Source organism: Penicillium waksmanii, assembly GCF_028829765.1.
Source record: "Penicillium waksmanii strain IBT 27052 chromosome Unknown utg000004l:1.0-5674109.0:1.0-5678898.0, whole genome shotgun sequence".
In the NCBI taxonomy this organism is placed as follows: Eukaryota; Fungi; Ascomycota; class Eurotiomycetes; order Eurotiales; family Aspergillaceae; genus Penicillium; species Penicillium waksmanii.
In genome coordinates this window covers 3020147-3035680 of record NW_026643251.1, presented here as the reverse complement: position 1 = coordinate 3035680, position 15534 = coordinate 3020147, and the positions used below count along the sequence as shown (strand labels likewise).

At 50.1% G+C, this 15534-nt stretch overlaps 6 protein-coding genes across 6 annotated transcripts; 4 read left to right on the top strand and 2 right to left on the bottom strand.

Moving 5' to 3' along the window:
* Window positions 1-223: 223 nt before the first annotated feature.
* N7481_003936 (protein MEMO1) lies at window positions 224-1447 on the top strand (the record flags this gene model as incomplete). The annotated part of the gene is made up of 3 exons (XM_057263155.1): window positions 224-378; window positions 442-510; window positions 568-1447. 3 exons carry the CDS (start codon window positions 224-226, stop codon window positions 1445-1447), a joined length of 1104 nt encoding a protein of 367 aa, XP_057124816.1.
* A 212-nt stretch (window positions 1448-1659) lies between these two features.
* N7481_003935 (uncharacterized protein) lies at window positions 1660-3244 on the bottom strand (the record flags this gene model as incomplete). The annotated part of the gene is made up of 5 exons (XM_057263154.1): window positions 1660-1749; window positions 1801-2498; window positions 2554-2885; window positions 2946-3041; window positions 3156-3244. 5 exons carry the CDS (start codon window positions 3242-3244, stop codon window positions 1660-1662), a joined length of 1305 nt encoding a protein of 434 aa, XP_057124815.1.
* A 1193-nt stretch (window positions 3245-4437) lies between these two features.
* N7481_003934 (uncharacterized protein) lies at window positions 4438-5850 on the bottom strand (the record flags this gene model as incomplete). Its single annotated transcript, XM_057263153.1, has 1 exon — window positions 4438-5850. The coding sequence occupies one exon, from the start codon at window positions 5848-5850 to the stop codon at window positions 4438-4440; it is 1413 nt and encodes a 470-aa protein (XP_057124814.1).
* Window positions 5851-7306: 1456 nt separating this feature from the next.
* N7481_003933 (sugar porter family MFS transporter) lies at window positions 7307-9037 on the top strand (the record flags this gene model as incomplete). Its single annotated transcript, XM_057263152.1, has 3 exons — window positions 7307-7517; window positions 7580-8283; window positions 8378-9037. 3 exons carry the CDS (start codon window positions 7307-7309, stop codon window positions 9035-9037), a joined length of 1575 nt encoding a protein of 524 aa, XP_057124813.1.
* Window positions 9038-10705: 1668 nt separating this feature from the next.
* On the top strand, window positions 10706-12398 carry N7481_003932 (glycoside hydrolase family 71 protein; the record flags this gene model as incomplete). Its single annotated transcript, XM_057263151.1, has 5 exons — window positions 10706-10858; window positions 10922-11294; window positions 11323-11451; window positions 11519-11744; window positions 11807-12398. 5 exons carry the CDS (start codon window positions 10706-10708, stop codon window positions 12396-12398), a joined length of 1473 nt encoding a protein of 490 aa, XP_057124812.1.
* Window positions 12399-12929: 531 nt separating this feature from the next.
* Window positions 12930-14259, top strand: N7481_003931 (uncharacterized protein; the record flags this gene model as incomplete). Its single annotated transcript, XM_057263150.1, has 3 exons — window positions 12930-12990; window positions 13089-13458; window positions 13587-14259. 3 exons carry the CDS (start codon window positions 12930-12932, stop codon window positions 14257-14259), a joined length of 1104 nt encoding a protein of 367 aa, XP_057124811.1.
* Window positions 14260-15534: the final 1275 nt, after the last annotated feature.

Sequence of the window (15534 nt, the reverse complement as noted above, 5' to 3'; positions counted from 1 at the left end):
ATTAAAAAATCTTATGTTTCTAACCAGCTTAGACACTCGGCATGCCGTACTAGTAGCTACTACTAGTTCGTAGTGGTGTTCGGTATCCCGCACTGCACCTGCTCCACCAGTGACGCTGCTCTTCCCCCGCCTCTCCTCCTACCGAAGCTCTCCAGTTGTTTTCCCCAACTACAGCTACGGCGACTTTCTTCATCCATACATCAACACCGCTCAAGACATCACTATGCCATCCAGAGAAGCTTCGCACGCGGGATCATGGTACTCGAACAACGCCAATACCTTGGCCGGGCAGTTGGACGGCTGGTTAGGCCAGGTGCCTGATACAATGGACCACGCAGGTCCCCTTCCTGTACCAGGAGCGCGAATAGTGATAGCCCCGTATGTCTTATTCCTTGCGAGGTCAAATTATTACTGCTGGCAATCATCATACTGACCAAACAGACATGCGGGGTTTTCGTACTCGGGGCCCTGCGCAGCCTACGCATACAAGGCACTTGATCTATCTAAAGCGTGAGCTTATCTTAATTGTCTGGATGGTACGGTGTATCTCATACCATTCTTTCACAGGAAGAGGATCTTCGTCCTAGGCCCATCGCATCACTATCCGCTGTCAACGCTGGCCCTTCCGCAGGTCACCTCATACTATACCCCGCTCTCCGATGACCCTCTCCCTCTAGATACGGAGCTCATCGCGAATCTCCTGGCGACCCCCGCAAGGAAGTCAAATGGAACCAGTATTAAATTCACGACCATGACCCAGTCTGTCGATGAAGAAGAGCACAGCATTGAGATGCATCTGCCTTACATCCACCGTCTTCTTCAACGGCAGCTTCCCACTACTCCAACCGCGCAGTACCCTCCGCTGGTCCCAATCATGGTCGGAAGTACCTCTGCTGAGACCGAGAAAGCATTCGGCACACTATTAGCTCCATACTTGGCTGACCCCTCTAATGCTTTTGTCATAAGCTCAGATTTCTGCCACTGGGGCCTCCGCTTCCGATACACATATTATGTTCCCCAGGCCCCGACACCTGGACCTCAATTGCCTCTATCCAGTGACGGTCTGCCACAGCCGGGCATGAATGCCGATGATGTGTTGGGAAATATTGACTCAGTTTCCGCCGGACACTCTTTACAGCGTCGAGATCGTATCCCAAGCAAAGAACCCACTATCCATGAAAGCATCTCAGCATTCGATATTGCTACCATGGCTGCCATCACCACCGGATCATCCCATGCTTTCCTTGACACCATTGATCGCACAGGAAACACTGTCTGTGGCCGCCACCCCATTGGCGTGATCATGGCAGCCCTTGAAGTGGCCACTGCCAATCAGTCCGCAGGCAACCAAGGCCGATTCCATTTTTTGAGATACGAGCGGAGTTCCGATATAGAAGATGTGTCAGATAGCTCTGTGAGCTATGTCTCTGCCTTTGCAGTGCTATAGGACTTCAGGCCTTTTCACGACGCAAGTCTCCTTAATTCCCTCATGGTGTTCAACGAAGTAGGGTTTAGATATTCGGATTGAATCATTCAATCGCATTCAGTTCCATTTCTATGAACAATGCCTCTCGGCTAGTGACTGTACAGGTAAGGGCTATGATAGAAAGACATGGATCTCATGAGGCGCCTCCGTAGGGACCTAACCATAATAATAATTTAGGCGTTAGAGGCGCAGGAGAACGGACGACCTGCAGACTTGGCATTGATTCGAATGCTTGTTCCTGTAGCCCAAAGACCCATTCCACACTGTTTCACGATTAGTAAATGTAACTCTAAACGAGTCGGAAAGAAACTTACAATCAAGCAACACACGACAACAAGGAAGATATTCAACGCAGTCAAGGCCATTTTTTTGTAATTCGCAGTGTACTGCCCACGATTCATCTTCAACCAGAAAAGGCCCTCTAGGCCAAACGAGAACCAGCTGCAGAATGCAGCCGCAATCATGTTGAGAAGGTCGTTGAAAACAGGGATTGCCTCGGCGATCAACCATGCAACGACCCACATGAGGAAAGTGATGAGAACCCAGCTTCCATAGGAACGGAAGGATCTTTCGCTCATAGTGTGGGTGCCACGGAACAATCTCACGTAGATGCACTTTGCACCTACATGGCAAATGACGACTCCAGCAATAACAATTGTTCCGATGGATATACCAAAAGCAATCTTAGAGACGAGCGCGCTGGTGCTGAGCAAAGCGGGGCTCGCTACGTTTGGCCCGCCATATCGGTAGATGACTAGGGCAGTGACAAGATATAGCGAAGTATCGGTGGCTTGGAAAGCAATCAGAGCTTTCGGATAATCAGCCGGGTTAGCCAGCTCCGACTGGAAGCTGAAGAAGGACATATGACCCGAATAGGCCAGAACGATATTCAGAGTTGCCTGGAATCCGTTCATAAGGCTTGGGTGTGTAATGGCATAGGCTCGAGGATCAGGTGCTTCAATGCCAATCGCGATCATGGTGATCATGACGGCCGTGAAGATCGAGGCCGAAGCTAAGATATGTCAGCAGGATTCAGTACATATAGAAACAGAACGTGATCTTCATACAGATGATTCCAAGCCAAGACACTTCCTCCAAGCGCCTCGAGAGCGTCAGGACGAAGCAGAGAATGGCTCCCACCACACAAAAGATGATAGTGCAGGCACCGTGGTTGGAAAGAGTGTTCATCATGATGGAGAATGTCAAGATGTGAGCACCCATAAGGAAAATGAAGCAAAGAATCTGGGCGACTCCGAAGATCTCGCGGCCCCAAGGGCCGAACAAAATCTCTGACGCATCAGCCATGTTGTGGACTTGAGGGTATCGCAGTTTGAATTGACCGACGACATATCCGGTGTAAGTCGTCATGGCTCCAATTCCAACAATGATAATACAGCCGCTGCTTAAATTAGTACGGGTTCATCGTATGCTAGTTCGAGAAGTGACTCATTGGACGTACGGGACCAGACCCAAGACTGCCATTGAAGAGGGCAAAGAAAGAACACCCAATGAGACAGACTGGGCAATCATCACTATGATTTGGTTAGCTTTCCCACTGCATTGCTAGTCAAAAGGACTGGGTAGTATGTACAAACTGCGCATTGCCTTATAAATGAATATCATTAGTTTTTTTGCATTGGGACAGCGATCTCTGAAAATGAGAACTTACCACCACTTCATACTCCTATACTGCACTCCACCAGCCTCCTCCCCAGCGAAGGGGTCTAGCGATTTCTCCGGATCCATAACTTTCTCCATGTTGGCGATGTAAGGTCGAAAGGGTTGTTGTAACGTGAATGTTGAGAATCGCCTCCGCCGAGGAAAAATCTCTTATCGAGGTCGCCCCACTCTGGTTTCGTCTCCGATGAGTTGTTCGGCACGGAAACGAGAAGCAAAGAAATACTCGGGAAAAGGTTATAATTGATTTAATGTAGTACTCCTCGTGGGCGGAATTGCCCCGAATCCTTGTTCGGTTACACAGTTTCTGCCTCCATCAGGCATCTCTGTGAGAGGGAGGGGGAGGAACAATGACAGGCAGTCCCGGCATAGATGCCTGGTCCTTGAGCTCGTTGGCCATCACATCACGATCACACCCCGGATTATATGACAACTATTTCCCCGCATTGAGTGGAGTGCATCTGGAGCGAGTAATCTGTCAATGCCCCTTGTTGAAAGTTCTGACGGCGTCTTAGAAGGAGCACGGAACAGGAACTGCTTGTTCCGGGCCCACTCCGTGTTCTAGGCTGGAAAAGAGCTTTGCCTGGTTTTTAGTGGGAATACCCTCAATTAATCATATTTGAAAGGAGATTTTTCTTTGGCTAGGTGTATTAGGGCCATTTGATTCATAAAACAAACTGGCTGTGGGCTGTTTGAAGTTTCTATTCACTTCCGCGACGAAGATACGCAAGGTCGATAGCTATCACAACACGGGGCCTCGAGTGGTCCAACATAGTTAAGTCCAAGGCCTTCGTATCCCATGGAATAGGAACCGAAATGCCTAGGTAGTGAGTGAGTGATTAAAACACTAGAGAATCTGAAACAGGAAGAGTGTGGCAGGGAAACTTTTAAGCTAGAGATCTACGGCGTGTCGGGCCTGATCCTGAACAATCGTCCGGAAGCGGAGACGGGAACATCCGCTTCCGTCTCGAATTCTGCTCATGAGCCTCAAGGTCAGACGTAATTCTTCTCTAGCTTATACTTATTCATTAAACTATTTTCTTATACTATCGCAGCTTAGAGATGCCTCAACTAAACTAGAATCCAAAAAAAAATAGAGCCATGGAGGATTTGTATAAATAGATAAAGATATTTAGGTAACGACTGGCATGCCTGACGGCGACAGCATTCGGCTTCACTGACCAACTTCCCCTATGTACTTAATAGTATACTATACTATAATAGATCGATAAACCTACCCATATATAATCATAGCCGCAGATTTAACTCGTGGCCTAGGTTCTGGTGTGGACCAGCTTTCCCTGAACCCACACGTTCTTGACGTTTCGATCGTCACCATCCCACATCCACTTCTGGACCTGCTCCTGCCAGGTCTCATTTCCAAAGATATCAACATTGCCGACGGGGCCAGTCTCGACAGCTCGGCCAGCGAGAGTAGCGACATCAAGGGGGCTGGTAGTGCTGTTCTTTGCGGTACCCAACTCAATCAGCTGCGCATCCCAGATCATTCCCTTGTCGAAGCCGCCAATGTCATCCGGCATGTCCACGACTGCTGCGCCACCGCGGGTGGCCAAGTAGAGAGCCTCATCCACGAGAAGCTTCTCACTTCCATCAGAGGTCTTGTTTCCGGTCAGTGCTTGGTACTCGGAACTATACTGAACAACTCGGGACACCAGGCTGGCCTGTCGGGCGACTTCGAGGATACTGGGGCTGTATCCTCCGGCAACATCCGTGCCCAGGCCAACGGTGACACCTTGGTCGAGCATGAAGCGGACAGGGGCAAGACCGGAGCCCAGGGCAGAGTTCGATGCAGGGCAGTGAGCAACCTTCGAGCCACGCTCTCTGATAAGAGTCATCTCATCCTTGGTGAGGTGGACACCGTGGGCCAGGATAGTACGGTTGGTAAGCAGGCCATGCGTATCATAGACATTAGCATAGCTAGTGGAATCCGGGAACAGCTGCTGGACGAGAGCAACCTCGTCATTGTTCTCAGAGATATGCGTTTGGATACGCAGAGGCGGGCTATAGGATGCGGCAAGCTCGCCGAGACCCGTAAGAGAGTGGTTGGAGCAACTGGGAGCAAATCTGGGGGTGACAATGGGGTTGATCAAAGTTCCGTTGGGGTCAAGGGTGTGGATATAATCGATAGTCCTCTTAGTCGCATTGAATCCTTCATCAGCGGATGAATCAACGTAGTAGGATGGGCATTGCTCCTTGTTATCCATGCAGACACGGCCAATGAAAGCACGTTGGCCGTGCTTGTGGCAAAGAGCAGCGAGGGCATTGGTAGCCGGGACGTGGATAGTAGCAAAGTAGGATGCGGTTGTTGTGCCGTGGGAAAGGGTCTTGACCACCACTTCGTCGTAGACGCGCAGGCCCTCGTGGGGTGTATCCTTGGGGTCGGTGTCCTTGTTCTCTGGGTCGGACTTGGAGCCGAAGCTAGCTTCCATTGGGAAGGTATACTCATTCAGCCAGTCCAGAAGGCCTTTGGAGCCAAAAAGACCCTCATTGGGATACTGCGGCGCATGAATATGGGTGTCGATGAACCCAGGGAAGAAGAACTCGTTCCGTTCATCGTCGGATTTCACGACGGTGACATCGGATTCGGTCCAGCCCTGGCTGAGACAGCCACGATTGAAAGCTGGCGTCATCATTGACCTTCCAATCATAGCCCTTGATGCGGCCATCGTTGGAAGAGACCCACAGGACTCCTTGGGTTCTAGCAAGCTGCGGCGTCGAGTTATCCGAATCAAGTTGAGGAAGCTGAATGAATGTTCCACGATAGACCGTGTAAGGAGTTGCTGCAGCCATAGTGCCGCAGGCATTCAACACTGCTGAAGACAGCCATAGTGCAGACACTCCCAGCGAGGAGCTGAAGAATTTTTGAAACATGGTAAAACGAACGTAGATTGATGCTCTGGATCACCTCACCATCTCGAGGACAACGCGGATTCATATATCTTGATAAAATCCAGGAAATGAAGGGCCGTAAGACCGGTGATACCGGTATCAGAAGCCGGCTTCTAGATGCATTACACTTGTGAAGATTGTGGGGACGCCACTTCTGAACGGTCTCCGCCGCGGTGGCATCCTCTGACGAATGTAGAATTCCTGTAGAACAACGAGATAACGGGATCAACAGGGGCTGACGATCGCACCCATTTGCGAATATTCTGGGTTCGGTGTTCGGCTGATTCCGATTGTTGCGCATTGACGAGATATAAGAAGGGCAGGTACAAGAATGAGGGCAGTCCTCCCGAGATCGCGACTTTTTCACTTCTCTTCGGGATTCCTCGGGCTTGTCACCGCCAGACAGGGACGCATGAGTGGCCGATCCCTGTCTCATGGCTCGATGTGATGGGATGAGATGTGATATCGAATGCTGCTTTGGAGTCGAAAAATCAGACTCAAGAAAAAGCAATGTGGCCGATATAACTTCTTATCAGGGCCAAGGCTCAGACATCGAGATTCTTGTCTAGGCGACTCGTCGCGGGATATTTCGCCTAGATCAACTTTTCTGGCCTGGGTTTGTTTCCATTCACCTTTTGGGCGAATATACCCGCGCTAAAGGCGCTTTGAAATCAAGAAATTGTGAGATGGTGGCTTCCCGTTGTGAGATGGTGGACGGAAGCCACCCGTGGGCGGAAAGTATCGCATTGATGCATTTGGCGAAAACAAACATCAAACTCGACTTGCTCGGTTGGATTTAATCTTAGGTTAAACCTCAGATTTTGATTTCTTGTCTTCGAAAATTATGACCCTGTTCATTTTCGTCGGGTTCAAAAGAATCAATGCCTGTCCGCCGGGGGATGCCCCGACTGCCGCTTGTACCTCGACACGAACAGCCAGTCAGTGGCCTACGATGAACTCGCCATACACATACAGGGATCCTCCAGTGGCCAATTTCTAGACCTGTAACCCCACGGTAACCGCCGATGACCGACATTCTAACCCCAGGATTTCGACCCCGGATTCCCAAGCGAACATCCACGAAGCACCAATGCTCACCACCTTGCATAGGGACGCCAAGTAGCAATATTACTGATATAATAGCAGGCGGACAGTTATTACACGGAGTTAATTTTACATTCACTTCTTTCAATCCACTCTCTTCAATTTGTCGTGTTTTTCTTCTATTCCAATATGGGTTTGAGTCCATATCTTGGCCTTCGCGGCAATTCACTTCTCAGAGCGGCTGTCGCACTGGTCGTCTTCCCAACCTTTACCTGCTATGGATACAATATGAGTGTGGCCGGTGGTCTTTTGACCCTGCCTGCCTTCAATGAGCAGTTCCCCCGAATGGACACTATCAACACTACGGGAGCCTTGAATAAGGAGAACTCCACGATTCAAGGTGGGTCCTGATTTTGAAGCGATAGTCCTGACTCCTCTAACAAATGATTTAAAAAAAAATAGGCACGGTTATTGCTCTCTATACGGTCGGTGGTATCTTCGGGGCCTTGTCATGCGCTCATCTAGGTGATAAACTGGGACGGAAGAAGATCATGTTTGCGACAAACTTGATCTGTATGATTGGCTGCATTCTCATGGCCACTTCCTTTCAATTTGTCCAGTTTATTATCGCAAGATTGATCCTTGGCGTGGGAATTGGTGGATATACAGCAACTGTGCCAGTTTGGCAGTCAGAGATCTCACCACCCAGCAAGCGAGGTTCAAATGTCGTGACGGATGGCGTCTTTGTCGGCGCTGGTGTCACGCTAGGGCTCTGGATTGATCTCGGCTTTTACTTTGTCAAAGACAACTCTGCATCATGGCGTGTGCCTTTTGCTTTGCCCTCGCTGTTCTGCATTATGGCCATGGCTGCTATTCCATTTATGCCAGAATCGCCACGTTGGTTGATCATGACTGGTCAACTTGACAAGGCTCGCCATGTGATGGCAGCTCTCCAAGATCTTGAGCCTGACTGTGCTGAGATTTCCGATGTTATCAATGAAGTTCAAACGACTCTTGCCGTCTGTGGAAACACTAATTGGACTGCCATGTTTACAAATGGAGAGCAACGTCTCTTCCATCGTGCATACCTCGCAGCCACCGGCCAATTCTTCCAGCAAATGTGTGGTGTTAATCTGATTACCTACTATGCAACCAGTATCTTCCAGGTAAGTTAATTCTACTGAAACACTGGTCTTGGCTTCTTTGGGCGTTAGACTGCCGGGATGTCAAATTATAGGTTTTTTACTAACACATCTCTAGCAATATCTCGGCATGGACGATGTAAAGTCCCGTATTTTGGCAGCAGCAATGGGTTTGATGCAGCCTTTTGGTGGTCTCTTTGCCTTCTTTACTATCGACAGGCTCGGTCGTCGACCACTCATGCTCTGGAGCGCAGCAGCCATGTCCGTTTGCATGGCCGTCCTTGCTGGTACAACGTCGCCCTCGGCTCAAAACAGCACTGGCGCCTTGATCGTAGCTGTCATCGCACTCTTCTGCTTTCAGTTTATCTTCACAGTCGGATACTCAGGCCTGACCTTCCTCTACGCTGCTGAACTGGCTCCTCTGCAAGTCCGTGCTGCTGTCAGCGCCGTCTCGACCGCCACTGTCTGGGTTTTCAATTTCCTGCTCGCAGAGGTGACTCCTATCGGATTTGCTACTATTGGAAACCAGTATTATATTGTTTTCGCGGTGATCAATGCTATCATCGTTCCGTCGGTATACTTCTTCTTCCCCGAGACCAAGGGGCGGACACTTGAGGAAATTGATGAAATTTTCGCCCAGTCGAAGAACATCTTTGACCCTCCTCGCGTGGCACGCCGCATGCAAAACACCATCCGAGCGGACCAGCCCGTTGGTCTACGTGACTCTGAGAGTGGGGGCGAGACTAGCGATTATGTCAAGGAAGAGGTCAAGTCTTAAATGCTGTCTGGGAAGTGTTCTCATCAACACTTACAAAATCGACATGGATATACGACACGGTAAATTTCTCATAGGTCCTGTTTATAGATTGAAGTCGGATAGACTGGTCACCAAAACAGCTTTTGTAATTGGATCCTCCATAACAATTAAGATGCTTGCTTCAAGCATGATGCAGAATGAAATACGAATGAAACATTCACAAAATAAACGCAGTATCGTTCCTGATTGATATAGACATGCTTAGCCTGAATATCAGTGATTTCGATTTTGTTGGGAGCCTTAGTATGTTGATCGACTTCAACGGCCGTTGGTTCAGGTTCGAGATACTCTTTGGCGATATGTTCCAAAGTATTTGAATTGTTTTTTCCAATAGCTGCTCCCATAAACACTCTAGCGTTTTCAGGGACATGCCACCGCTCTTATGTAATTGATGCATCAGGAAGTCATGGCCATGGGTAGTGGCCAGGCCCAGAGGGTTTATGTCCCGATTTTGTGGGGTTTGGGGAGGCGCGTGCCCATGGCGGGGGTGAAACCCAGCTTAGCGGATTTTAATCTACGATGCCACGCGGGGTTTGCGCTCCCACATGTAAATATTGCGTTGTCTTGTCTGTCGTTTGCTTTCAATGGCTCCATCCACTGCTTTGTTTATTTCATTCGCCTATAAAAACCGTTTTTGCCACAAGGAGCTCATCAAAACGTATACCACTATCAATACCTACCATTCCGGGGAGGTTCGGCAACTCTAGAATCGAAATGTTGAAAGGATCATCTTCATTTCAATCATAATCAGTTCGTTAACTTCAAACTGCGCCCGATTTCTACCTTTTTGTCTAATCAGGTTTATTTTAAATTACTGCAACCCTAAAATGCACACCCATCAATTACCGATGGCCCCCGTTATTCACAAGAAGTCGTAACCTTGGAAGGGGCATGAAACAAATTGAACCCTTTCATTTGGCCCCCTACCACTAATGATAGAAAGTGGCTGTTTCATATATCAAGGGACTCTCAGCATCCTTTATTCCTTTTCGATGTCAAAATTTCCAGGGAACAGCCCTTCGGTGCGACCCGGGCCAATAAGCGCATTAGATCTCGTGTCGGTGGAGTCAACCTGACTCGACGAGAACCTAAGCGCTTGCGCATGCTTCATGATGCGCCACCAGATCTCCTCAACACCCTTGGGCCTTCACCACTTCGCGCCGTGACGCTCTCGCATATATTCTCGTCCCCGTCATAGATCCAAACTCTATCCGCATTGTCTATAATTTTAAATTAACTAAAGGAATAGAAAGAAGAAATTAAGGAACTAGAAGGATCGCGAGAGAGATCCTGACGAGGACAAAGAACATTCTTAAATAATCTGCAATCTCCCAACTCGGTATGTGTCTCGTTGATGCCAAAGAGAGACCCGCGCCAATTGATTTGTCCGTTATCCCATCATCTACTCGGTCATCACCCAGTTGTCTGCTTAGTCGTCTGCTTCATCTCTCACTTGCTCCTTCCCCCCTCCTTCTACCTCGACTCTCTCTTCCTTTCTCCTCTCCTTCATCCTTTCCTTCATCCTCCATCTTGTCCTCCCTTCTTCTTGCCTCTCTTCTGTTCACCCCTCTTCACCTCGTCTCTCTCCGTCTGATCTGCCATCCAATCTCACTACTGATCAAACTCAACATGCTTCAGAGGCTTCTCTCGCTTCTCTTGCTGGCCCTCATGGCGTCACTTACCATGACCAGCCCCGTGGGTACGGGCAGTACCTCACCGTCCTCTGCTGTCTCTTCGTCGAGTGCTTCCGGTGGTGAAAAGCTCGTCTTCTGTCACTTCATGGTGAGTCTCGAAACAAACTCATGGAACCTCATTGTATCCAACTTAACTTGTTTCTCACCCCAGGTCGGCATCTGTGGCGGCCGCAAGAGTGCCAACGACTATGATGCTGACATGAAAAGAGCCAAGGAGTCGGGTATCGACGCCTTCGCTCTGAACATTGGCACCGATCCTTACACCGACGAACAGCTGCGTTTTGCGTACATTTCTGCTGCTCGAAATGGCATGAAAGTATTCCTGTCCTTCGACTTCAACTGGTGGACTCCTTCCAACGGTGCTGGCGTTGGAGCTAAAGTCAGAGAATATGCCGGCTACGAGGCGCAACTCAACGTCGACAACAAGGTCTTTGTCTCCTCCTTTGCAGGTGATGGCGTCGATGTCCAGTCTATCGTCTCTGCGGCAGGAAGTGACATCTTCTTTGCCCCCAACTTCCACCCCGGTCAGGGGAAACTTCGGTTCTATCCAAGGTGCTCTCAACTGGATGGCGTGGCCTAGTAATGGCTACAACAAGGCACCGACTCCTGGGCAGAATGTAACCGTTTCGGCTGGTGATGAGGCATACGTCAATGCCCTCGGTGGAAAGCCTTATATCGCACGTGAGTTGGAACATATATTGACAAGGACACATCTTTGGCATGGTGCAAGGCTGACCTATCTTTCTAGCTGTCTCTCCCTGGTTTTCCACCCACTATGGTAGTGAGGTGTCTTACAGCAAGAACTGGGTCTTTCCCTCGGACCTTCTGTGGTACGAGCGTTGGCAGGAAATCCTGCAGCTAGGTCCTCGCTTCGTTGAGATCATCACCTGGAATGACTACGGCGAGTCGCACTACGTTGGTCCTCTTTCATCGCCCCATGGGGACGATGGTAATTCCAAGTGGGCTATGGACATGTGCGTTTTCACTTGTGATATCATCAACACCTTTCACGTCAACAATTACTGACAGAAGACAGGCCCCACAATGGATGGTTGGACATGGCGAAGCCCTTCATCGCTGCCTTCAAGGCAGGATCCACCTCGCCTGAGCATTTTGTCCAGGAAGACCAGCTCGTTTACTGGTACCGGCCGACGAAACGGGACGTCAACTGCGATGCTACCGACACCACAATGGGCGGCGCGAACAACGCCAGTGGTAACTTCTTCATTGGGCGCCCAAATGGCTGGGAGTCGATGAAAGATGAAGTCTTTGTAGTCTCGCTGCTCAAGTCCGCGGCGCAGGTCCATGTGCAGTCTGGTGACCAGTCACAGACCTTCCAAGCCCCAGCCGGTATCAGCGCCCACTCCGTCCCGATGGGAGTTGGGAAGCAGAAGTTCGCCGTCACCCGGGGTGGAAGCACTGTCTTGTCAGGAATCAGTCTCAAGGACGTTTCGGATGCCTGCATTTTCGGAATCTACAACTTCAACGCATATGTTGGGACTCTGCCGGCGCCAGCCACCATCGACCGACTGCAGCCCGAGGGGTTGGCAATGTTGTCAAAGGGGCTGAAGGTCGCGTGCCCGACAAACACTCTCAATGCGGCTCTTGCTACTTCGACTAGCACTTAGGTGTGTTGTGAATGGACTCAATCGAATGCATGCAGTGCCGTATGCCTAGCGCTGCGGTTTCTACGGAGTTATCTGGGGACTCACAGTTAGGGAACAACATCTGTACATAGAATCAATCAATTTTCCCTCTTAACAATCTGCAAGTCTGCATGGATCGACGGAGTAAGTAGGCTGAACTGAGTGGAGCCGAGTGATTATCTTGTCTCCCTGTCGTTATCTTGCAGGGATCCTTTATCGCCTTCTCCTGGCCACAGGTACACACCGTACAAGTACTAGTCCTCCCAGCACTCAGGGCTCACCGACTCTCGAAGAAAAGGTGTATCGACTTGGCATAAACATATGCAAAAAGCCCCGGATTTTCCGGATCAAATGGATTTCTTCCCAGCGGCCCGGTTGAGCTCAGAGCTTTGATCAGCAGGACAGGCCGGATACGAAGGCATTTACCCCGGGTTCATATAAAGGTACCAACTGCTACAGCCTATTAGTATACTACGGAGTACCTTTCAGCCCAACAACCAACACCAGCACAACATGGCGCGCATGAAACACGGTGTCTTCTCCTGGGAGGACGTACTCGCCCAACGATACCAGAGTCAGTGTGATCTCCCACTCAATGGCTTCCAGTTACCTACTAATCACCTACCCCCATGGCTTCTCCATTCTAATCTCCAATCTCTGCGCACGCGACAGGTAACAAACCAGCTCCCCTCCAACATCGTTATCGAACCATCTCAACTCCCGAGTCCCCCGCACAACAACCCCAATGCCGATTACTCTCCCTCTCCCCGGAGCTACGCATGATAATCTGGGGATATGCCCTAAGCCACCTCCGTCTTCACATCATCCAACGAAGTCCCCAACGCCTCGGCTACATCATCTGCCCACTGAGCGCGACAGGAATCCCCGATAAAGCAGCGCATGCGGGGAGTCCTTTCTGTGAGATCTGCCAAGGCGGGGGAATCCCCCCAGCCCGCAAAGGAAGCCGATCTAGTTCGGGCGGGACGAGGTGCGAATGGAACCAAGCTTCTTGCGCTGTCATTGACATGCCGACAAATGTACAGTTGACAAAAACAACAACAAAAAAGCCTATACTACCCACTGACTTGAAGAGTTCCCCCCCCCTCCTCGCGGGTTAACTGTACTTGTCTCCGGGTGAGGATCGTTTTCTAATTGACCTCTGCGGATTAGATCTCTCGAATCCACCCACCTACTCTACACGCTCAATACCTTCGAATTTAGCAACCCGTGGACGCTACCTTATTTCCGCCCCACCCTCCCGCTCGATTCCTGGGAAGCGATCCGCTCCGTCGAGCTACGCTGGGCGTTCCCGGGTCACTGGCTACCGACGAAAGACCCTGTTCGCGCGGTATATGTGGCCGCAGGTCGAGCGCAGTGGCTCGAGACGTGTCGCACTTTAAACCGATTACCGAGCCTGCGGTCATTTGTGTTGGTGCTGGGGAATAACTGGTTCAGCGAGCCTGTGGAAAAACTACCCATCTTTCTCGAACCATTGCGTGGCCTGCGTGTTCAGCATCAACGGCATTGCGGGTGGAGTGATGGGCCACTCTCATTAAAGCCAGGGCTGCGGAAAGACTCAAGTTTCCCCTCCGGCGAGGAATTGGGTTTGATAAGTATTACACATGGTTCTGAAAGCAGTCTGCGCTCGTCGCCAGCGTCGTCCTCCTCCTGTGTTCGTCCGTTAGTTTCAGCCGAGGTTGGGTCGGATATTCCCGCGCCGTTGGGACCGCTGCCATCGTGGGAATTGCGATTGCAGGGTCAATCGTATTATTTGCATGAGATGGGGCGAGCAGGCGAAGATCTGCGACGGAGAGGGATCGACTGTGTTATTTCCATGGTGTGAGGGGGAAGGAGAGTCGAGGCCAATGAGTAACGTCACGATTGCGTTGGAGAGAGAGAAGGAGGGATTCGCGTTCTCCTCATTAATACAACTCTAGTCTGCCCTGTTTTACGGGGTCGGGAATCACAGCCAGCAAATATGCATTGTGCGATCGGAGGGTCGTCCGGGAAGCGTTGCATCTAGCCCACATTCTTCGGAGTGAATCATGCAGCCGGGCCAGTTCGCTTTCGCTTTCGCTTTCCTTTTTTCTCTCTGCTTCTTCTCCTTTTGTGTGTGTGTGTGTGTGTGTGTGTGTGTGTGTGTGTGTCTTGTTTTCTTTTTGGGCATTGGGCATTGGGCATTGTGCTGATCCCTATCCTTCGCTTCCTACATTTGTCCTAGGTCGGAATGAAACCTCCGAGTCCACGCCATTAGATAACTATTGTAGTCCAGCTCACCATCTAGTAGAACCATTCTAGCTGGTGCGGAGATAACAACCAAATTATGTAGTAAATTAGTAATCTGGTCGATTCGTTACAGTGCAAGATTCCGGCTTCAACATTGCAACCACACCCTCGCATAAAAGGGGACATATTCCCCGCCATGTGTGCCGAGTACATACTCGTACGTATGTTTGTAGATCAAGGGACACCCCTCCGCCCAATCCAGCCCCAGCCACAGACCGACAGAACTATGATACTCCCCCATACTATGGACTACTAGAGTAGTTCTGGTCCTGGCGATGGAACAAACCAGGGCTCCAGAATGGACATGGGGGCATATACTTTATTCGGCACAGGGCCGACACGACCCCAGCACACGCGTCGCGTTGCGGTCGCAAACCTAAATTTCGAGATCCTTCAAGTTGTGAGAGAACTTGAATGCTCGTATCCGTACATACGTAGAAAACGGACTTAAGTGCGAGGACTCGTATAGTAGATACTACTGTCTACACATACTACTACTACTAGTGCTAGTATTGCCCCTATCTTGCAAACAAGCCCTAACCCGATTTCAAAGACCCTGGACCCACTTTGTGTTCCATGGGTCGCATCTAAAAATATCCCCCTTTTCTGGACCCTCCAGAGTCCCCATCAGGCCCGTGCTGCCCGAGTTTAACTCGGCCTTATCCAGCCCTATTCAATGTACTTTGGGGCAGAATTTATCTTGGTATGGAATGTATGAATATACATCTGATTCGGATTTTCACATCCTTCATCTCAAATAGAGTATCACTTCTCGTGCAGACGAAGACGCAATGGAAGCGGGGCGACGACACGCAGCGTGGCAGTGATTCTC